General features: G+C 43.8%; 1 protein-coding gene across 1 annotated transcript in view; it reads left to right on the forward strand.

Annotated features, from left to right (window-relative positions):
• Window positions 1-1184: 1184 nt before the first annotated feature.
• The window catches only part of LOC310771402 (tudor domain-containing protein 1-like), a gene marked incomplete at both ends in the record, with an annotated part of 43618 nt that continues 19894 nt past the window's right edge, over window positions 1185-24908 (forward strand). The window contains 7 exons of the mRNA XM_083664024.1: window positions 1185-1355; window positions 3341-3586; window positions 8723-8854; window positions 9975-10082; window positions 10202-10414; window positions 11781-11897; window positions 12004-12132. Of these exons, the coding sequence (XP_083520150.1) occupies window positions 1185-1355; window positions 3341-3586; window positions 8723-8854; window positions 9975-10082; window positions 10202-10414; window positions 11781-11897; window positions 12004-12132 (1116 nt within the window). The remainder of the gene's footprint in view (window positions 1356-3340; window positions 3587-8722; window positions 8855-9974; window positions 10083-10201; window positions 10415-11780; window positions 11898-12003; window positions 12133-24908) is intronic.

The raw sequence follows: 24908 nt of genomic DNA on the forward strand, positions 1-24908 counted from the left end.
ACAGAATTCTTTTTGCAAACACTGAATATCTTAAAAGAAAGAAGGGATCATCTACTTTCAAAGAAAAAAAGTTTGATTCTACCTTCATCCGTTCTTTAGTTATTGACACTTGAATGTAGGTAGTGTTCACTGGTAGTGTTCACTAGGTAGTGTTCACTGAAAACATCTGTCTGTCCCCAAAAAGCTGAGAAAAACTTATTTTTGTAAATGAAGTCATCTTCACAGGTCCTCCTGAACCGAATAAATATCTTTGATGGCGGATACTGGCCGGTGTTGCACTCAACTATGAACCCCATAATGATTTGGTTTCCCTTTCCGGCCAAACATGCCCGAGGTCACCGCTTTTACCGTAGCACCGGTGCGAGGGAGAAATTCACCCCACTCTAGAGTTCTCCTTTTCAGCCCGAGCTCGACGGGAACCGACCCAGCCTGACGGGCTTGGGCGGGGCTGACAATTTATGATAATTGGTCGGGTCGGGCTCGGGCTGTGCAAAAAAAGAAAAGAAAAAGGAAACTGTCCTTCCAGTAAACTAGATTGATACTCTTTGTATTCTCCTTCTCTGCCATGCTACACATGCACACACACACACACACACACACACACACACACACACACACACACACACACACACACACATGCACACACACACACACACACGCACACACACACACACACACACACACACACACATGCACATACACAGCTTAGAATTCTGAGGTTCAGTCTGAGCCCGATGAGACCCGACCAAGCCCGACGGGCTCGGGCCGACAACTTTTGTTGTCCTTTAATCATTTTTCTTACTTCTTTATCTCTGAACATTGAGATGGCACTTACACTGCATTCAAACACTAAGACAAATTCCTCTTTAATGTAATTTGTATATTGTGACAATAAAAGGGATTCTGAGTGATGTCATCAGTGATGCAAAGTTGAGCAATGCCAGTAGAGCAGGCGAGGCCACGCAGCAGCCGAGCTGTGTCACTCACAATTCTGACTCAAACGCAGAACTCAAATACACTTTTCACGTCTGGCCCTAATCCTCTAACGTGTGTTGTGGTGCAAAAAATAAATAAAATTGGAAATGTCAGGCGACACTACTTGGTTGTGAAGCACTGCACTAGAGGCTTACAGCAGACCTGCTTCATGAATCTATGCTGACCTCTGACCTGTGTATTTCTTCCAGAGGACAACCAGTGGTACAGAGCTAAAGTGCTGGCCTATTCCTCAGAGGAACGTGTTTGTGTCGGCTACATTGATTTTGGAAACTCTGAGGAGGTGGAGCTCAGTCGCCTACGGCCCCTGAGTGGCCCGCTGCTGGCCCTGCCCATGCAGACCTTCCCCTGTGCTCTTGCAGGTAATATCCCCATTACTGTCCTTTCAATGTCCTTTCAATGGTTAGAGGTTGTATTGGACAGTAGTGTAGTATAATGTAATGGTTAGAGGTTGTATTGGACAGTACTGTAGTATAATTTAATGGTTAGAGGTTGTATTGGAGAGTACTGTAGTATCATTTTCTCCTGAACGTCTGAACTTTAGCTTTCCTTGCATTACTGTATCTGCTTTAAACTCCTGCCTAAGTTGATTAAAACTGACTTAATATTAGGGATGTCACGATACCAAAATTATGAGTTCGATACCGATACCTGCCTAAGTATCTCGATACCGATACTGAAACGATACCACGGCAAAAAACTAAAACATCAGGAAAAGTATTGGAATAAATAGAGGGGACAAAACATGGAACTTAAAACTTATTTTATTGATTTAACAAGGTAATGCACAGCCATGTAGTCATTTTACTACATGCTGGTAGTACTGCCACCACGTGTGGCGCTGAACATGCTAGAACTTTTATTATCTAGTGTAAAATTAACATAATCTCTCCTGTAAACATATTTTAAAGGAATGTCAACCGTTTAAACTTATAAATAATATAAATAAAATATATTTTCACACAGCTGCTACACTATTATAGCTATTTGTTTTATCCAAAAAAAGTACTCTGTACTTGCAGCTCCTAAGCTTCATTAACATGAAGTGCCTGATTTATGGTTAATCTAGTAATATATATTATTTTCACACATAAATGTAGGCTTATTATGTGGTGTATTCCCAGCCCCCCCCCCCCCCCCCCATACGTGTAGGCTAGGTGTTTTTTACAATGAATTCGTATATCATTAATAATTGGGATTATTGTAAATATTAGGATAGGTGAGATCAGATGACTGCTTACCATGTAAAAGCTTTAATAACACTGGCATTGAGGACCATAGTGTTATTAAATATTGTACATGGTATGCAGTCATCTGATGTCCCCTCCCCTAAACGTTACATGTCATGACTTTCTCCTTGGCAGAGATCTGTGCTCCAGCACATTGCCTCGTGTTTCACTGTAAACGAGTAGGCTATTGTGACAAGCGAACTTTTTCAGTGAAACAAGTTCGCTTGTCACACAATACTCGTTGGACTTATTTGAGGGCATGTATGTTTATCGTTCACGTTCGCTAACCTGTCGGTCTTTAAACTCTTTGAACAGGTCGGGGTGCCTGTCGGCAAGATGTTTAGCCAGGTTCGATGTGTTTGATCCTTTCGCTTGCGTCACGTTGAAGCACCTTTTACACACTGGTTTGGATGTGTCCACGGGCTTGCCTTCGCTGTCGGCAACGTAAGCAAAATATTTCCATATTTCGCTTCGTGCATCTGCTTTTTCTACAAGCGTTGGTCGGCTTGCAAGACTAGAAGAAGCCGCTGCCATTTTCGCTGCGTCTGTCCTGTGTGTCGGGGTGCTGTAGTGAGGACGGAACGACTGTGGCCAGAGAGCGAGCAGAGAGGGAAGAGAGGAAAGTCGACACGCCCCCACATGAAGCAGACAGAGTCAGAGATGAGCTTTTTTTCACTTTTCACGAGTCACCATTGGTTCAAGGCAAGGCTGTGTTGCCTTCACGTGAGGTGGGAGACAGGCTCTCAACTGTAATGCCGCTGTGTCTCTCTCCTCCGCTAACAAACACCACGGTCGCACACTGACGCAACCCATGACATTTTTTTAAGTATCGGTACTAAATTAACGTGGTATAGTATCCTTTTTAACGGCAGGGAACCGCGGTACCATACTAATACCGGTATACCGTGCAACCCTACTTAATATACTCAGATGGTGGAAACTGTTTACGTTTGAGTCTCCCTTTATGAGATCATTGGAGCTATAGATTGTAACAGCAAAAGACCCTTTCTGTGTGCTCTGTGTGCGCGTGTGTGTGTGTGTGTTTCAAACACTCACACTCTGTCTCACACGTGCTCACAGTGATTCCCCCTCTGTCCCCTCCGTGGGGCCCTTTCCAGGTGTGCAGCCAGTTGGGGAGTCCTGGTCAGAGGAGTGCCTGCTGGCTCTGCAGGGGAGGGTTTCCAACCGCATTCTGCGCGTGGAGATCCTGGGAGGGCGTGAGGACAAGGCTTTGGTGGCCATGCTGGATGAGGGCAGTGACCCTCAGGCTAATGTGGCCGAGCTTCTTCTCTCTGCCGGCTACGCCTCGCCCGCCACTGACAGCGACCAGCAGCCACCTGCTGCTGCTACTGGAGAAGCACAGGGTAAACATGCCAAACTGACTTTCTGCTTAACTCATTGAATGCCATGGACGGACATGTTCGTCATTTCAATTAGTAACGTAGAGTGCCAAGGACGGACATGTTCGTCAATTGCGTTTTTTGACGGTGGGGCGTCGATCAAAGCCTTCTGCCTCTCCTGTACAAATATTATAGCTATTGGAGGTCTATAACCTATTTTACAGAACCCTTAGGTGGCGACAGTGCTCTCCAGGTTAACAGAAAGGCAGAGAAAAACAGAGAATAAGTCATTGAGGAAACGGAAATCACATCGCATCCGTATGCATCGATATGCATGAAGCGTTTTAACGTTAGATGTGCCTGCAACAGGCAGCAGCCAATCTGCTCCCACAATTGAGGTCCTCCACTGCTGCGACAGCCCATTCGCATGATCATCGTTATTATTCTCAACTGGAAGCATACAGTAGTAGCCGGTGACAAACACACGCGGAAAAAGCTGGATGTCGCCGCGCACCCTTCACAGTGCAGTCAGAGCAAACTCAGCAGAGAGCCACCTCCCATACAGGGAGGAGTGTGCAGTTGAGGCGAGGCGAGGCGAGGCGGGGCGGGGGGGGGGGGGGGGGGGGGGGAGAGCAGCACACAGCCACACAACACCCAGACAGACCCAGGCAGCAGGACAGGGTTGGCAAACGCAAGCCAGAATATCCGATGCCCACCAGCAGCAAGAAGCTGCAACCAGCAACGCACGCAGGGGCCAGCTAAAATAACCATATATATATGGTTGCAGCTAAAAATATTATTCTGCCAAACAAAATTCCCTGGCCTAAACTGTTTTATTGAAGGAAATTATTTTTGAGGTGTGACTACATTAGAAAAGATTAGCTTCAGAGTCAGTGATGTGCTTGAAATGTTTAATTTCACAAAAGGCCAATTATCTCAGCTTCTAGGAAAAAATTACTGTTTTTGGATGAATCAAGCTATCTTCTCCGGCTCATAACTAAAGAACGGAAAATGGGATCAATAAACTTTTTTTTGCAGATGATAGAATAGAGTCTCATCGTTCTTTGTGTGTGTTCAGTGTTTACAGAGTAATATCACACAATATTCTGTGGGCCTCGAGAAATCACTGAAAACGCTCTGAAACTCTGGCACTGGGAGCGTCCGTTCTCCAAAAGTGGCTGGCACTCAATGAGTTAAAGGAGAACTTACCTCCAAAACACTTTTTTTCAGCTTTTAACCAATATATATGACTTTGGGGGTGATGTGTGAAGAATTCTGGTCAGAATTTCCACATTTGACACCAAACTGTTGCCATTTGACCATTTGTATCATTTTTCAGCAGCATATCTGGCATAAGCGCCCTCTAAAGGTCGAACACTGCTTTTTTTTTTCTTCTCAAATGAATGGGATATTTGGTACAACCTGACGTCAGGTTGTCCCCAAAGACTATGGGATTTCAAGACAATTACTCCCCTACCCCCCCTGTACCCTTTCGGCTCCTCAGAACTCAAAGCCTATTCCTATTGAAGTTTGCTCTTAAAATACTGGACCAAACGTTGTCAAAGTTGGCACATGTCTTAATTATAGTTAGTTTCCCGCTGAATGTGTCACTACTTTATTACCGTAAATTCCGGACTATAAGGCGCACCGGTCTATAAGCCGCACCTTCAAAGTTGACTATTTTTTTCTTATATAAGCCGCACCGGTCTATAAGCCGCGGGTGTTTTGATGTTTAATTACCATATGTAAGGGTTCGTGCACAGAGGGGATTGTCGGAAAAGAGATGGCTGTTTGGGGAAGCTCCCATTTATTAACATTTCAACAAAACAAGTTGCATATTTGCATAACGTATTCAAGTGTTACCATTTAGTGCAATAGTAGCTACAGAACATGTACTGTGCTGTGTAAATTTAGGGGTCCTTGGCATGAAAAAGGTTGAAAACCACTGATCTACATTATAGCCTACAGTAGTACCATAACAAAAAACAAAGCTTACAGCGCTTGACGAGGCAATATCAATGGCTAAATTAAATGTGTTTTTTTTAAAGTGCAAAATAAAGTGCCTGTAACACGACAGTAAGCGCGTAAGCCTAAAGTTGCAGTAACACGGCTGCTTAAAATATACGGTAATCAGCCTACCAGAAAAGTCATTAATCCTCGTCTTCATCTTTTAGGCTAAGGTGCAGTACACGGCTGTAACCAGAAAAGTCAAGTCATTAATCCTCATCTTCGTCTTCTTCCTGCGTACTAAAACCACCAAAGTCCTCATCTTCAGTGTCGGAAACGAACAGGCTCAGGGTGGCTTCGTCAGCCACTCTCCTCTCTCCTTCGTTGTCGCTCTCAAAACCAACGAACTCCTCTTCGTCACTGTCGGAATCGAACAGCCTCTGAAGGCCCTCAGCTGGCGGCGTCCTCCTCTTCATCACGCAGCAGTCCAGCCTTTCGGAACCCGTTGTTGATCGTGGATGTTTTGACACTCCTCCACGCTGTCAGGATCCACTGGCAAACTTGAGCCTTCAGTCGGATCTGAACGGCACCTCGGCCGTCTGCTCTCTGTGTCAACACCCTGATGCCAAGGTTACGTGCTGCTACTCGATTTCCTTCTTTCCTTCTTCTTCTCGCCGCCATCGTCGTAACACAGCCAGTTCTCCATCTTTTGAAGCATGATGTTAGATTACAACGAGCTAGTTGTGTGGCTTAGCCTTCCAAAATGTTGCTGTTAGTTTTTTAGAATGTAATACATAGAATTGGGAATGTTACATTCAATTTCATTCAGACTGTCTTTCTGGCTCAATCGCTGCCTTTTTCCCCCCGGAGCGAGGGAGGAGGGAGGGTGTTTTACCGTAGTGGCTGAGAGAGCGTAGTGGCACAGTGCTCCAATCAGGTCGCGAGACACATTTTTTGCAACATCATCCAATCAGGGTCTCGCTCTCGTAATGTCTGTCTTGCTCTCGTTCTGCCTCATACCAACATCCATAGATTTTGGAGGTTCCCGAGTGGCCGTTTGCTGAAAAAATCCATAGATAAGACGCACCGTTATATAAGCCGCAGGGGCCAAAAAAGGCCAAAAAACGGGGGAAAAGCCGCGGCTTATAGTCCGGAATTTACGGTAATATCTTACCTGGATAAGCTCGAATGATGATGTATATATTATCAGTCCGAGTTGGAAGCAGCTGTCTCCAGCCCAGGCAGGCGGGAGCGGGCGGGAGAGAGTCGTACTGTAAACCTCATGCACTAGCTCCAAGCTCCGGGGGCGCGCGCAGCAGCAGCTGGGCTCTCTCGGTGTGTCTGTGTGTGTGTGTGCTCCTCCACGTTGACTCGTGTGTGTTTTGCTGCGCGGATTGGGTTTGACCGTTTGATCAAGCAAGTAGCTCCTGTGCTCTTAAAATACTGAACACCACGTTGTCATATTTGACATATGTCTTCATTGTAGACAGTTTATCGCTGAATGTGTCATTACATTATAAATATCTTACCTGAATAAGCTCAAATGCTGTTAGAGGATTATCACACCGAGTCTGGAGCCCTTTCTGCCAGCCAGGCAGCAGCTCGTAGGCACCCTGCCTTTTAGAGCGCGAGCACGAGCTGCTGTGTGCTCAGGCAGCGGGGACGCGCGGGCCGAGCTCTTCACATGGAGGTCTGACACTGCCCTGCGCTGCAGTAACTTTTAACAAGAATCACGAAAAGCCCCAAAACGCAAATTAAAAACGGATTTCATTGCACGGTTTATCGCTAGTTGTACGAGGGAATGACGTGGAGAAATCTCGCATTGTGTTACCCCAGAGCGGGGGGTTTCTCCTATTGTGCGGTGTGCTGCTGTAACGAGCCCATGTCACTTTGCTCTCGTAACGTAGTTTGACACTCTGCCATAGAGATACATGCAGAAAAATAATTAAATTTCTAGTTCGCCACTGAATTACCAAATTGATATAACTTTCAACCATTTTCAGATTTTCTGTTTCCATACAGGCCACCAGCGTTGGCTAGTTGTTGATATTTATAAAGATATTGCCCCTCTCAAATAAATTATTTTTGAGGCAGTAGGCAAACTGTAATGGCATCGATTTCCGAAAAAAAATCTTGACTTGAACACAGCCAAAGAGTCTAGTATAGACAAGAGTATATGTCATTTCTTGGTTTTTTCCATAGGTATTTTCAAATCACTGTTCTAATACATATCTAGGGGGTAAATCCTCCTTTAAGCTGTGTTCACACCCAGATATTTATTTTTCTCTCTGTTGCTCGATTCAACCCTTTGGAATCGCTCTGTCGCTGTGTTTAAATCGCTCGTCAACAGGCACAAGAATTGACGGACATCTGGGGGCTATAACGTTACGCAATGTCATGATGTTTGTCCACTACGAGCCACCGTAGTTGTTTACAAGCTACACCTATCAGCGTGCTCCTAACGCGAGCTCTATACCGGTAGTACAGCTCTATACCTGTCAATCAGCTGTCAATGCGGTTTGTTGCCACACAATAAACCAGCGGTTTGTTCCAAGCCAGTGTGATCCTTGACTCACTCTCACACGGCAGCCAATCAGCATTGAACAGCGAGCGACTGATGCCAGCGTAATTTCGCTCGAGTTGGGATATTTCATCTCGGCCGCTCGCTCCCATCTGAATGCTTAATTGAGTCGCGTTGCGCGAATTGCGGGACTTTATTACAAATCTAACAAAACAAAAAAAACTCTTTATCAATTAAAAAGTCCTTGTCTCCCAACTTCCGTGTGTAAATGCATGAAGGCTCGAGTCCGAGTCATGAGTGCCTCAAGTCCAAATCGAGTCACGAGTCCTGAAAATTGGCCTGGAGTCCTGAGTACTACAACACTGATATACAGTATATATCGGATTTGGTTTCTTACACAAGGGCACCTCACCAAGGCTTGACATTCTAACCTTAGGCCACCCTGTTTGCATGAAATGTTCACTGCAATGTCCAACATTTCTGCCATTCATATTTGTAAATCATATTTACAGCTGTCTTTGCCACTGCTTTTAACTGATATTTCCCCCCATAGATTCATAATTACTAACACTGTACTTAGTTCCAGCACCTGAAACTGCTAAATAATGAAGCACATCCAGTCCAAGTTGAGCACATGATTAGACCTGTATGAAATGCATTTTGTCTGTTGACACATGAAATGCCCTCTGCAGTGCCTGGACAAGTAAGTGAGGCCCTGGCGTGGTCCTGTACTGAGCTTCCCTGTGATGGCCAGACAGTGGCGCTGCTGGTCAGTGTCGTGGAGAGTCCTGGATCCTTTTACTGCCGCATCCAAAATCCTAAAGGTACAGTTGTGCCCTCAGCCTACATACACCAGGTTTCTGTTGGCAGTAATATGAATAGTATCAAATTTAAGTTAAATATTAGCTAGTCTTGAGTACCACAGAGTACTTGTTCCAATATTACAATGTTGGATCAGGTTCTTTATGCTTTATTATTTTATTATTATTTATTTATTTTCTGTTTGCACTGTGTGTTCATCTGATCAAGTCCTAGAAATGTTGTTGTGTAATATATAGATCATTTTAACTTGATCAAATGACACTTTGACTTTTCATTTATTTTAATTGTTTTCCCCACTGCTACTACCACCTCCACTCTGCTCTCCTCAACTGACTGAAGTAACTTGGAAACATTAGTGTATAAGCTGTTTTGCTGTAGCAACTGATAGGATTATCAGTTCATCTAGATGTCTACATAACACCTAGTCTCGGCTCCCAGACGTTTGGTGAGCTGCGCCACCAAACGTCTGGGAATTTCACTGTCAGAAACTGTCTGTCCGAGCCCGGCGAGAACGGCCGGCAGCAGACACGCCTACATTTATTATTAGAATTTTATTTGGTAGCGGCAATGCCATTTATCATAGTCCTAACACAGAGCATGAAGCTGATATGCTCCAAACAAAATTTATAGCTGTTGTTTATTTTACAATAATGTTTCCTACCCGGAAGTGGTCCGCTTGCTACTGTGAGTCATCAGCAGGCTCTGTAACGTTAGCCTCGGGAGTCTGGCTTATCGCTGGGGAAAAGACCTCTAGCCGCCGGGGCCGGATGAAACACGTCCTATTAACAGGTTATGTTTGTTTCTAAGTGATTAATATGTTTCTCCGCAAACGCGGCGATGTTTTGCGAGACACTGGTTCTGCATGAGCGTCACTGCGCCCAGAAAGCAGGCCCGCCCACAACACTCATGATTGGTTCTCCGATGCAAGGCTTCCAACAGCGCCACCTAACGTTATGCAAAGATTTAAATAGTAATATTCTCAGTCTTACAGGAGTGAAACGGATTAAGACTGAGGGCTGAGTCTACATAACACCTAATAATAACCTTTTTTAATAGTGCTGCCTTGATGCTGATTATCGTGCATAAATAACTCTGTGATTGTACCTTGTGTGTGTCTATCAGAGGATCAGATTTTGATGGAGCTGGGGGCTGAACTGAAGCAGCACTGTGAGGCAGATGCCCCACCATTCCAGCCTAAAGTGGGAGAACCCTGCTGTGCCATGTTTCCCGGTGAGACTACCTACTGACCCACTGCTTGAGGACACCAAACCAAACAGACATCAGTCCTTATCATTATAGTTTGGCACATGAATCTCATTTCAAACATGCAACACATTTCCTGTTTTCAGCTGCCCTCATCACGGAGCACCTGGCCAAAGCTCCCGGAGAGACCGAGCAGCCGCCTGCTGCCGCTCCCAAAGAGAGCCGTGACAGCACTGTCTCCAACGTGAAGAACCCAGAGAAAATGATGGAAAAGGAGCAGGTCCCACCATCTAATCGGACAGGAGACAGCGCCAAGGATGCTCCAGTTGAAGAGCCGACTGTGGCAACACCATCAGCAGGTAAGCTAGGAAGTCTTAAAGATGAGACTCATGCCATCAGTGTCTCCAGTATGTGACAGATGCAAGGGTGCAGAGGGCTCCTTATCACATCTTTTTTGGTTCTGCCCGCATTTAAATGAGTTCTGGCACAAAATATTTCAGTGGTTTTCCTGGGTCTATGAAAAAGACATTCTTCCTGATCCAGAGTTAGCACTTTTTGGTTGTTCAGAAGCCGCTTTAAGCTACCCAGTAGAAGAACAAGCAGCACTGATGCTGGGCATGGTGGCTGCCAAAAAAATGATTTTGACAAACTGGAAGTCCCCTGCACCCCCCTGTTTTCAGAAATGGCTTAACGAAATGATCATAAATATACAGATGGAGAGAATACGTTATTATTAGAGATGGGAATAGATAATTTTTTTTAATCTAGATTAATCCTGGTCATTAATCTAGATTAATCTAGATTAAAATGGGTCATTTGAAGTCTGTCGAAGCCATTCAAAATATGTGTGTGCAACATAAATAATGACTAGAAGTAAGTCCTTGTGAACAGGTTTCTGTTTATTCGGTTGTTCACGCCCCCCCACAGCAGCCAGGATGGGGGAGGCAGACATAAATGTCCGCGCTTACATACCTGTTCCATTCTAAAGTGATAATCATCATGGCCTGCTCAATATAAGTGGACCCTGCTACCAGACAACTTTGAGAATAATAATATATATAATAATAATAATACAGTGGAGCTGCTCAGTGGCCAGCAGATCAGACTGTGGTTGTACTGGACAGCTTCCAGGTATGAATGTGTGTGAATGTGAACAGGGCGCTCCTGAAAAAGAGAGCATTGCTCTCAGTGAGACTCCCCCTGTATAAATAAAGGTTAAAAATAAATAAAAAATAGATTAAATAGATTAACGGCGATATTTTTTTTTATCGCGCGTTAAGAGTCTCGCGTTAACGCAGCCGTTAATGGCGTTAACTATCCCATCTCTAGTTATTATAAATCTAAAGGGCCAAATAAATTCTTGAAAATATGGGGTCCATTTGTTGATTATCTGAAAAGATAAATAACCACCTTGTAATGTCACAACTCATGTAACCACCTCCGTTCTGTATACCTGAGATTGTAACATTCTGAAACATACCGCAAATTCAATTAGTAATATGTCTGGTAACTTTTTATTTTATTTTTTGTCTTGTTTTTTGTTTGTTTTTCTTGTCCTTGTTATTGCTGTCGTGGCTGTCATGTTACTGTTGTTTAAATTTTATGGTTGTTTGTCTTAAGTATTAATATAAAACTGAAAATAAATGGGTTGGTGAGTGATCATTTTCCTGAGCCCAGTTGTATCTGAAGCCTGATTTTAAATGATTTGTTGTTATTTGATTTCAGCAGCTTCTTTCCCAGTGGACTGGAAGACAGTGGAGCTGCCTCACCACGAGACCTTCCAGCCTTGGATTGCAGCCGTCATTAGTCCTTCCCTCTTCTACGTCCTGAGCTCGAGCCAGGGTCAGAACACTCGCTTAATTCTCTCTGTGTCTCTCAAAAAGACACAACGTCGCAGTGATCACTTTCCCATGTTCTCCTCTTATGGTTGCTCTGTGTTGTCGTGTAGTGGACATGGAGAAGCTTCGGAATGTGATGATGGAGCTGGCTGTCTACTGCAACGCCAACCAGGCCTCCAACTCCGCCTCCTCTGGCCAGAGACCAGCGCTCGGAGCTGCCTGCTGCGCACAGTTCTCTTGTGAGGAATACACACTCACCCTTCATTAAATACACACTCACCCTTCATTCAATCTCTCATGATCCTATCTCATTACTTTCCACATTGTCTTTCTGCCAGATTGACATACCTGTGCAAACTGCTCTGATGGTCAATATGGTTAGTTATTAGCCTGGTAAACCAGCTGGTCACGTAAACACACTGCTCTGATGGTCAATATGGTTAGTTATTAGCCTGGTAAACCAGCCGGTCACGTAAACACACTGCTCTGATGGTCAATATGGTTAGTTATTAGCCTGGTAAACCAGCCGGTCATGTAAACACACTGCTCTGATGGTCAATATGGTTAGTTATTAGCCTGGTAAACCAGCCGGTCATGTAAACACACTGCTCTGATGGTCAATATGGTTAGTTATTAGCCTGGTAAACCAGCCGGTCATGTAAACACACTGCTCTGATGGTCAATATGGTTAGTTATTAGCCTGGTAAACCAGCCGGTCACGTAAACACACTGCTCTGTTGATCATTATGGTTAGTTATTAGCCTGGTAAACCAGCCGGTCATGTAAACACACTGCTCTGATGGTCAATATGGTTAGTTATTAGCCTGGTAAACCAGCCGGTCACGTAAACACACTGCTCTGATGGTCAATATGGTTAGTTATTAGCCTGGTAAACCAGCCGGTCACGTAAACAAACTGCTCTGATGGTCAATATGGTTAGTTATTAGCCTGGTAAACCAGCCGGTCACGTAAACACACTGCTCTGATGGTCAATATGGTTAGTTATTAGCCTGGTAAACCAGCCGGTCACGTAAACACACTGCTCTGATGGTCAATATGGTTAGTTATTAGCCTGGTAAACCAGCTGGTCATGTAAACACACTGCTCTGATGGTCAATATGGTTAGTTATTAGCCTGGTAAACCAGCCGGTCACGTAAACACACTGCTCTGATGGTCAATATGGTTAGTTATTAGCCTGGTAAACCAGCTGGTCATGTAAACACACTGCTCCGATGGTCAATATGGTTAGTTATTAGCCTGGTAAACCAGCTGGTCATGTAAACACACTGCTCTGATGGTCAATATGGTTAGTTTTTAGCCTGTGCAATAGAGAGCTGCAGTAACGAGTCCGGAAATCATCGATGCTAACAGCCCTGGTTCTTCACAGTTTTCGCCTATGGGAGTTTTGAATGGGTTTTTGGCGCGATGCTTCTAATAATCTCTCTGAGCAACGCTGGCTTAATCAAACGCGAACCAGTGTTTAGTAATATCATCTTCACACACGAGGACCACTTTTATGAGTTTTGAAGCTTTTACCTGCCGTTAAAAGGACGGCTAGCTAGCAAACGGCTAAATGAGACTACACTGTTATGTCGATGGGGATATATACATCAATAACGTCACCACTCAAAGGACGAACACGGAAATTCTCTTCCCTCACCTGGTTCAGCCCGTTCAGCCCGGGGTAATCAGTGCACACATCAACAACAGTCCAGGTTGAGTGGTGACGTGACGTGGAAGCCTATGCGACAGTGTGTAGTTCTGGATTAGCTTAGCTCGAGCATTTTACTTCTAGGGCTCGCATTTACGCTACAAAACTAATGAAAGTGGTCCTCATGTGTGAAGATTATCCGACGGAACTCTGGTTCGCGTTTGATTAATCTTGCGTTGCCCAGAGACCTTATTTGAAGCATCGCGGCAAAAACCCATTCAAAAATCCCATAGACAGAAACAGTGAAGAACCAGGAAGTTCGGGACTTCCGTGTTCTGACTACAAAAATACATCATCCCTGCGGCTCTCTATAGCAGCAGAAAGGCTAAATGACAATATAAGGCTACTAGCTGGTTCAAAACAGACACACACACACACCTGCCACCATTAGGCTGTGAAAAAGAGGACCCCTTTGTAAATGTTTTTTTTCCCCTCGCCAAAATGTAGCCTACATTTGGAGTGTTATTTAGCTATCTTCCTGACAAGCTAGCATGACATGGTTGGTACAAATCGATTCATTAGGTCGTCTAGTTTCATAGGATACCAGAAACTTCACTCTGGCTTTAGAACTGAGCCTGCTGCTGTCTCTAAAAGAAAATGTTCAAAATTGTGATATTTCCCAAATAGTGCAACATTTCCGAACATCGGCTCAATATGGCTACTCAGGGTTCATGTGTATTTTGTAAAAACAGTAAAAAAATATATATATATTGCAATTCTCTGGCAGACATGTAGCTTTAGCTAATCGCTCCCTGCTAACATGAGCTCCTGTTGCCAAATCTCAAGATGTTGTTGCTGAGACAGAGACAGGTCTCGAGCAAATTAAAATTTCTCCTAATCCGTCTGTCTGAAAAATGCTATTTTAGTGTCAGAATGTTCAGAAGATATGTGGCTTGTGGAAAATGGGATCAAAACAAGTGACGTATCTCTCCGTTCACCACCATTCATATATTTGTAAGACACTGGTGCGCATAGGGCCTGACCAGAAGGGGAGGGACTTTAGCTCTCTATATTCCATCGATCTGTTTATCAATTAGTATTGAACTTTTCACCTTGAGGCAGTATAGGTGGTGTTGGTTGTTAACCACCCTGCTCCCTCAGCTGGTCAAGTTCCTGCCCCAACACTTTTAACTCGTACCACTTTCCTGTCAGGCTAACAGACGTACCCTGAATGTTCAAATAGAAGGGACACTTAGCCTTTCCATGAAGTACACTAATGAGGTGAATCCAGTTAAAAGCCAGTATCCTTATTAATTAGGTAAAAGGGATACACCACTTTTTTCGAAGTTTTGGAAGTTTATCGCCATAGAATGGAGGCTAATGGTACAGCTGTTAAAAATCTGCCAAAACACACATCTCACGGCACCAAAATACATGTTGTGCTTCGGGTACTCACCACACGATGAAATATTAATCCAAAATGCACATAATCTGTCTTTTTGGAAGGAAAAGAGGTCGGCGGCCATGTTTGGAAAGTAGTGCCGGCTACCTGCATCCCTAAACGTAACATATTTAGTGTTTTATTTGTTGGTACTACAGTACCTCTACTAGGGATGTTCATCAGTTATCGAAAATCGATAATTGATCGTTAACACATTGAGTGCCAAGGACGTCTGTGCACGTCCTAAAAAAAGTAACGAGGAGTGCCAAGGACGTCTGTGGACGTCCTAAAATCATAATTCATATTATTCCATAATTCTGCTGTTTAAGGTCGTACCCAGCCAGTGAGCATGAATCCCTTCAAGGGATCACACGGCGCCACCTTAAACATCTACACGGGAGCTGCGCCACCCACCTCAGATCCTTTACTTTGTGCAGGAGAAAGCGGAAAAAGCCGTGATCAAAGGGGAAACCGATGCATGCTGCAGCCAGAGCCATATTGATTGCTCTGTCTGCAGCTGACAGTTGGCTGCATCCGCACCCACAACTGAGCTCTTCTGCTTCTGTCTATCTGTCTGCATATAGTTTCTCCACACGATTCCCTGCCAGAAAGGCAGCACCCGAAGCCGAACGGCCAAACCTTTTCCTTCAGTCCCGTAACTCCCGTTTGCCATTTCCTTGTTGCGCTGGGATCCACCCGGGGCAAAAACGGAGGAAGCGAAAACAGACTGTGTGCGTGTGGGGAGGAGCCCGCAGCTCAGGGGGGGGGGGGGGGGAGAGGGGGGTGCGGCACGCAGGCTGCACAGAACCACACCACGCCACCACATCAGAAAACACCAGCCAGAGTCAGTGAATGTGCTTGAAATTAGAGTGCAAAAAGTATTCATAAAAGTGACTTTATCTTGAAAAGTAAAAAAAAAAAAAGCAGAAAACCCTTGAAAGTGCTCTTCTTTCAGAGGCTGTCATTTCATAATGGAACTGTCTAGAAACAAAATTTCTTCTTTGAAAGAAGCAGGAGTGTCCAATGTTTCATTAGAGTCCAGCCCTGTCAATATAGCCCTAATAGAAAAGATTCTATAGCTGTTTTCAACTGAATGGAAGTGAATCTGGCACAGGCTCCAGACAATTTTACTGAAGCGCTGTGGCACTCAATGTGTTAAGGAATGGAATCGATCATGTGGAATTCTTATCGATTTTGTTATTATTAAAAAAATATATATATAATAATATTTTTTCGGACTAGGTTTGGGTGGAATTCGTTCCTCCTCGCCCCACTCCATTGCACAGCCGACTAACGTGAGGTGGAGCTTCATATAGTCTCTAGTTTTCTGGCTGGGCACGGGCCTTTGTGCCAACAAAACTGTTTTAAACATGGGGAATTCACACCGGCATGCGCCGGGGACAGCAGAGTGTTGTAGAGGAGACACATTGAAATAAAGAGTTAATTGAGGAGAACACGTTGTCTTTCGTATTTTCTGCCATTGGCATTCATTTTGTAAAAAAAAATATATATATATATATATATATATATATATATATATATATATATATATATATATATATATATATATATTAACTCATTGAGTGCCAGCCACTTTTGGAGAACGGACGCTCCCAGTGCCAGAGTTTCAGAGGGTTTTCAGTGATTTCTCGAGGCCCACAGAATATTGTGTGATATTACTATGTAAACACCGAACACGCACAAAGAACGATGAGACTCTCTTCTATCATCTGCAAAAAAAAGTTTATTGATATCATTTTCCGTTCTTTAGTTATCAGCCGGAGAAGATAGGTTGATTTCAGCAAAAACACATGTTTCAATTTAGAATCTGAGATATTCAGCCTTTTGTGAAAGGAAGCATTTCAAGCACATCATTGACTCTGAAGCTAATATCTTCTGATGTAATGACACCTCAAAAATAATTTCCTTCAATAAAACAGTGAAAACAAAGGAATTTTGTTTGGCCAAATAATATTTTTTAGCTGCAACCAGCAGCGCTGGCCCCTGCGTGCGCAGACCCTACACCTTCTTGCTGGTCTTGATTTACTGCTGGTGGGCATCAGATATTCTAGCTTGTTTGCCTGTCTCTGCATCGAGCCTGCTGCCTGGGTCTGTGTTTACTGTCAATGGTTGTATGCTGTAGTGCCCTGCGTGCCCCACCCCCCTCCTCCCCCCCTCCTGTCTCTGGGGCTCTGCTGCGAGTGCGTTTGCTCTGCGTTTACTCTGCACTGAAAAGTGCGCTGCACCCCGCTTTTTCACAGCCTGTCGCCGGCTCCCAGCTGAGAATAATCTAACTTTTCAGAAAGACGCTGGTGTCGGCAACTAAATCATATGGAGGGGCTATCGCAGCGGAGACGGAGGGGCTCAATTGTGGCAGCAGATTGACTGCTGTTCACAGGCACAGCTAACGTTATGCTTCATGCATATCGATGCGATTTCCGTTTCCACATGACTTCTTCTCTCTTTTTTCCTCGCCTTTCTCTAATCTGGAGAGCACTGTCGCCACCTAATGGGTCCCTAAAATAGCTTTTACACATTCAACATCCACCATACTTTCACAGGAGATGGATCTGGCTTTGATCCACGTCCCACCGTCAAAAAACGCAATTGACGAACATACTCGTCCTTGGCACTCTACGTTACTAAACGAATTGACGAACATACTCGTCCTTGGCACTCAATGAGTTAAAAAAATATTATTATTAATATGATCAATAATCGATAATTGATCGTTAATTTTCCCCGATTTTCGATTATGGAAATTTTTCTAAATGAACATCCCTAACCTCTACAAGTTAATAACAGACTGAGGTGAAACCACGGGAGTCCAGAGTTGCTACAAATATACATTGTGAGGTGGATTAGTTTTCACACCATGGTTTATGAGGAAATTGCATGCAGGGTTTAATAAACATTGTCAGCGGGGGGAAACCCCTTCTTCAAACAGTCATCCCCATCGCTCAATATGATTACAGGTAAGAGTCCCTATGAGGAGAGACCAGCTGATCTCCCCCTCCCCCCCCCTCGCTCTGTCTTTTTCTCTGTCCCTTTGCCCCCCATATCTCTCTCTCTCTCTCTCTCTCTCTCTCTCTCTCTCTCTCTGTGTCTGTCTCTCCATCCCCCATTTTTATGTTTGGTCTCTTCTTCGTTGGTCCCCACCTGCAGTCGTTGCCCCCGCAGACCCAAGCCAGTAATTTGATGTCTGCTAGTAGATATAATGACACGGTGTGCATGCAGCCGAGCATAGGAGCGGCTCTTCTTTTAAACACAGTCTACACAGACTGGAGACCCCGGCTTGCATTCCGCAGCCCAGCTAACAACAGGGTCGCTTTTAATGGACTTTTCCATGCTGTCCTTTCACAACGGAGGCTAGTAAAGCCTCACTGATTTCCAATGGCAGCTGTGTCGGTGGAGTCGTACCTCCGAAGGTTGGGTTCAAGACTTTTTAGAAGCCTATCCTAATGAACATTAATGACATTGACAGCATCCAAGGTGTTTTCACCTCTGTTTTTCTTCTCGTACATTTCTTAGTTGTGCAAGTGCATGTTGTTATCGGCCCACATTTCCTCCAAAATAGCATGGGAATACATTTCAAAGGGTTCTGGGACTTATTCTTACTATAGCTTCGGAAACAAAAGGGTGCATGCAAATTTGAGGGAAGCAGTTTCTTTTTCTTTCACACAGGTACACACAGGAAAGCACTGTGTAATTAAGAATAGGAGATGGGCTTCTAAATGTTGTGAACTTGTCTTTTAAATAAGCTTTCACGTGAATTGGGGGCGGGGGGGTTCTACTCACCAAGTGCTCTGCCCAGCAAAGAATACTCACTCTGGAGACTCAGAAGAAAGCACTTTACACAGTGCTAGGCAGAAGAAAGCACTTTACACAGTGCTAGGCAGAAGAAAGCACTTTACACAGTGCTAGGCAGAAGAAAGCACTTTACACAGTGCTGCTAGGCAGAAGAAAGCACTTTACACAGTGCTAGGCAGAAGAAAGCACTTTACACAGTGCTAGGCAGAAGAAAGCTCTTTACACAGTGCTAGGCAGAAGAAAGCACTTTACACAGTGCTAGGCAGAAGAAAGCACTTTACACAGTGCTGCTAGGCAGAAGAAAGCACTTTACACAGTGCTGCTAGGCAGAAGAAAGCACTTTACACAGTGCTAGGCAGAAGAAAGCACTTTACACAGTGCTAGGCAGAAGAAAGCACTTTACACAGTGCTAGGCAGAAGAAAGCACTTTACACAGTGCTAGGCAGAATATGGTTAGTTATTAGCCTGGTAAACCAGCCGGTCACGTAAACACACTGCTCTGATGGTCAATATGGTTAGTTATTAGCCTGGTAAACCAGCTGGTCATGTAAACACACTGCTCTGATGGTCAATATGGTTAGTTATTAGCCTGGTAAACCAGCTGGTCACGTAAACACACTGCTCTGATGGTCAATATGGTTAGTTATTAGCCTGGTAAACCAGCTGGTCATGTAAACAAACTGCTCTGATGGTCAATATGGTTAGTTATTAGCCTGGTAAACCAGCCGGTCATGTAAACACACTGCTCTGATGGTCAATATGGTTAGTTATTAGCCTGGTAAACCAGCTGGTCACGTAAACACACTGCTCTGATGGTCAATATGGTTAGTTATTAGCCTGGTAAACCAGCTGGTCACGTAAACACACTGCTCTGATGGTCAATATGGTTAGTTATTAGCCTGGTAAACCAGCCGGTCACGTAAACAAACTGCTCTGATGGTCAATATGGTTAGTTATTAGCCTGGTAAACCAGCCGGTCATGTAAACACACTGCTCTGATGGTCAATATGGTTAGTTATTAGCCTGGTAAACCAGCCGGTCACGTAAACACACTGCTCTGATGGTCAATATGGTTAGTTATTAGCCTGGTAAACCAGCTGGTCACGTAAACAAACTGCTCTGATGGTCAATATGGTTAGTTATTAGCCTGGTAAACCAGCTGGTCATGTAAACACACTGCTCTGATGGTCAATATGGTTAGTTATTAGCCTGGTAAACCAGCCGGTCATGTAAACACACTGCTCTGATGGTCAATATGGTTAGTTATTAGCCTGGTAAACCAGCCGGTCACGTAAACTCACATTTCATTTCGTTCTGTGAGACCGTCTGGCCCCAAGCTTTCTCCCAGTGTATCGCAGTGGGCGGGTGTACTTGCCTTGACAGACAACTCCTTCAGCCAATCAGCGTCGGATCCAGTCAAACCCAAATCCACTCGGGAGAATGTCAAAAACATATTTTCCGCCGAGAAACTCTGCGGTTGCGGCGATTCTCCTGTACTTGTTTAGTTGTTGTTATTGAGTCTATTTCTGTAATAACTGCACTTTATGGCTGTTTAAACTAGACAAACGCTGACATTACTCCTCGAGACGATCAGGCAAGGAGGCGGCCATTATTGTTTTGTTAGTGCAGTGCTAGTGGCGTTCCTGATTGGCCAACTTGCACTAGGGCTGCACGATATATCGTTTACACATCGTCATCGCAATGTGCGCATGCGCGATAGTCACATCGCAGGACGTGCAATGTCAAAAGCAAATTAACTCGTCATGTTGCTTGATAAACTCTCACTTTAGGGGTAGCCTACTGAGTGAAATGCAGGTTCTCTCAAATGAGAGAGACACCCCACTACTGTACTCACTCATTTAGTGCTTAGCTTCAACACAACAAACATGCACAGAGAGCTCAATTTAATTATTTGTGCTTATGTTGCGTTGCTGACAGTAGCCGATGTGATTGCGGAGGCGGACTTGTCCACAGCTTGCAGCGCACTAGCATACAGCAGACTGGCTGCTGTAACTCAACATGTCCGTGGAGTGGAGATATTTACTCTTGAAACACCAAAAAGCAAGACCGCAACTTATAATGACACGAAGGCTAAAGTGATTACTGAGAAGTTGTCCGTGTATCACTGCGGCTGTCTCTCCCCTTCATTCTCTGATGTTGCATCACATGATAGCAGTTACGGTAGAGTTAATCATACATAGCGACTCATTTACACAAAACATCTCAGTGAAAATAAAAAGACAAGAGACATATCTGGGCAATTAAATGTATATTTATTACTTTTCACGAATGAATTGTTTGTCACCGGTCGGCTGCATGTGAATCCACGTCTCTCTGTACTGCCCTGCGTGCGCTCAAAAACCGGAACTCCCCAAATGCGGAGTGTACCACTTGGTAGTTTCTGGAGGGGGTTTCCGGGGGGTCAGACCAAGTGTGTAAAGTGGCAGGGGTGTTTCATTGTTGATTTATTGAAACGTTAGAAGAACGAAAGAAGTTGAAAGCAGTAGGGGTGTCACAATATATCGTCCCACGAAATTTCGCGATAGTAAAACGTCACGATATGTATCGTTGAGATGAAATCTCATATCGCAAAGATTTTTTTTTTTTTTTTTTTTTTTTCAAAAAATAGACTAAGAAACGTCTTTGTTTGTTGAAGTTCAATGTGTGGAAAGTAGTTCAGTTGAACAAGTCTCTAAAGAGACACGAGAAGTTATACAGGAGAGAAACCATTCAATTGTTTTTCTGGCAAAACTGTTTACTTGACAGGAAAAACTGAAGATGCATAAAAAATAGATTAAGAAAAGTCTTGTTGTTTGAGTTTGAAGAAAAACTGAAGATGCATAATGAGAATTTATACTGCTGAGAAACCTTTTAGTTCAAAGTAAATCTAAGTGACGGTGTAACTCATTCTATTTCAAGATAAGCCTTATCTCCAATCTCATGTTTTTTCTAGTTGTTATTGTAATAACAATTTCCCACAACAGCATGTTTTGTATTTGTGCATTTCAAATAAAATACTACTTTTCCAGTCATATATTGTCATTATTCAAGTTTAAAAAAATATTGTTAAAATCGTATCGTATCGTATCGTTATCGTGAACCCAGTATCGTGATACGTATCGTATCGTGAACTGAGTGTATCGTGACACCCCTAGAAAGCAGTGATTATAATCAATTAAATCTAATGTTTTTCTGCAAATAGCATCATTGGGAGGTACATTCTGGCACTCAATATTAGGGGTGGGCAATATATCAATTGTATATCAATATTGTAATATGAGACTATATGGTCTTAGATGTTGGATATGGTGATACAGCATAGGCCTACATGTTGTCTTTCCCTGGTTTTAAAGGCTCATTACACTAAGTGAAGTGTAGGCTAGTGACATTTTAAAGTAGAATGTCATAACTCATCAATGTGTATGCACCCTGATAGATGACGCTCTGAGGCCTACCAGTAGGCCACAGCCCAGTGGTTGAGAAACATTAAAATACCTAATTTCACCTCCAAAATCAGATGGACTCCTCTACAAAATCACCGCAATCATTCTAGAAGCATTATTTTCTTTAAAATAGAGCTATTCTGGTAATCTGGTGAAAATCTGTATTTTTTCATATCGCAGGGGTGGGGAATATCGCAATGTCAGTTTTTTCCAATATCGTGCAGCCCTAACTTGCACTGTCAATCACAGGGCACTGAGCGCAGTCGCTGATTGGCTCATCCACTTTGCAGCTTCTGCTTAACGCCCTCCCAGGCCTTGGGGCCAGACCATCTCGCAGAACCAAATGAAATGTGAGTTCACGTGACGTGCTGCTTTACCAGGCTAGTTAGTTATAGCATAGATCAGCTGCTATACCAGGCTAGTTAGTTATAGCATAGATCAGATAGATCAGGGGTTCCCAAACGTTTCCGCCCAAGTACCACTACGTACAAAACCAACTTTCCCAGGGACCACTTCCACTGAGTATACCAACGCCCCCCCCCCCCAGCAGCAGAAAGGCTGAATGACAATATAAGGCTACTAGCTGGTTCAAAACAGACACACACACACACACACCTGCCACCATTAGGCTGTGAAAAAGAGGACCCCTTTGTAAATGTTTTTTTTCCCCTCGCCAAAATGTAGCCTACATTTGGAGTGTTATTTAGCTATCTTCCTGACAAACTAGCATGACATGTTTGGTACAAATCGATTCATTAGGTCGTCTAGTTTCATAGGATACCAGAAACTTCACTCTGGCTTTAAAACTGAGCCTGCTGCTGTCTCTGAAAATGTTCAAAATTGTGATATTTCCCAAATAGTGCAACATTTCCGAACATCGGCTCAATATGGCTACTCAGGGTTCATGTGTATTTTGTAAAAACAGTAAAAAAATATATATATATTGCAATTCTCTGGCAGACATGTAGCTTTAGCTAATCGCTCCCTGCTAACATGAGCTCCTGTTGCCAAATCTCAAGATGTTGTTGCTGAGACAGAGACAGGTCTCGAGCAAATTAAAATTTCTCCTAATCCGTCTGTCTGAAAAATGCTATTTTAGTGTCAGAATGTTCAGAAGATATGTGGCTTGTGGAAAATGGGATCAAAACAAGTGACGTATCTCTCCGTTCACCACCATTCATATATTTGTAAGACACTGGTGCGCATAGGGTCTGACCAGAAGGGGAGGGACTTTAGCTCTATATTCCATCGATCTGTTTATCAATTAGTATTGAACTTTTCACCTTGAGGCAGTATAGGTGGTGGTGGTTGTTAACCACCCTGCTCCCTCAGCTGGTCAAGTTCCTGCCCCAACACTTTGAACTCGTACCACTTTCCTGTCAGGCTAACAGACGTACCCTGAATGTTCAAGTAGAAGGGACACTTAGCCTTTCCATGAAGTACACTAATGAGGTGAATCCAGTTAAAAGCCATTATCCTTATTACCGTAAATTCCGGACTATAAGGCGCACCGGTCTATAAGCCGCACCTTCAAAGTTGACTATTTTTTTCTTATATAAGCCGCACCGGTCTATAAGCCGCGGGTGTTTTGATGTTTAATTACCATATGTAAGGGTTCGTGCACAGAGGGGATTGTCGGAAAAGAGATGGCTGTTTGGGGAAGCTCCCATTTATTAACATTTCAACAAAACAAGTTGCATATTTGCATAACGTATTCAAGTGTTACCATTTAGTGCAATAGTAGCTACAGAACATGTACTGTGCTGTGTAAATTTAGGGGTCCTTGGCATGAAAAAGGTTGAAAACCACTGATCTACATTATAGCCTACAGTAGTACCATAACAAAAAACAAAGCTTACAGCGCTTGACGAGGCAATATCAATGGCTAAATTAAATGTGTTTTTTTTAAAGTGCAAAATAAAGTGCCTGTAACACGACAGTAAGCGCGTAAGCCTAAAGTTGCAGTAACACGGCTGCTTAAAATATACGGTAATCAGCCTACCAGAAAAGTCATTAATCCTCGTCTTCATCTTTTAGGCTAAGGTGCAGTACACGGCTGTAACCAGAAAAGTCAAGTCATTAATCCTCATCTTCGTCTTCTTCCTGCGTACTAAAACCACCAAAGTCCTCATCTTCAGTGTCGGAAACGAACAGGCTCAGGGTGGCTTCGTCAGCCACTCTCCTCTCTCCTTCGTTGTCGCTCTCAAAACCAACGAACTCCTCTTCGTCACTGTCGGAATCGAACAGCCTCTGAAGGCCCTCAGCTGGCGGCGTCCTCCTCTTCATCACGCAGCAATCCAGCCTTTCGGAACCCGTTGTTGATCGTGGATGTTTTGACACTCCTCCACGCTGTCAGGATCCACTGGCAAACTTGAGCCTTCAGTCGGATCTGAACGGCACCTCGGCCGTCTGCTCTCTGTGTCAACACCCTGATGCCAAGGTTACGTGCTGCTACTCGATTTCCTTCTTTCCTTCTTCTTCTCGCCGCCATCGTCGTAACACAGCCAGTTCTCCATCTTTTGAAGCATGATGTTAGATTACAACGAGCTAGTTGTGTGGCTTAGCCTTCCAAAATGTTGCTGTTAGTTTTTTAGAATGTAATACATAGAATTGGGAATGTTACATTCAATTTCATTCAGACTGTCTTTCAGGCTCAATCGCTGCCTTTT

This window comes from Poromitra crassiceps, assembly GCF_964638095.1.
Source record: "Poromitra crassiceps genome assembly, contig: HAP1_SCAFFOLD_600, whole genome shotgun sequence".
In the NCBI taxonomy this organism is placed as follows: Eukaryota; Metazoa; Chordata; class Actinopteri; order Beryciformes; family Melamphaidae; genus Poromitra; species Poromitra crassiceps.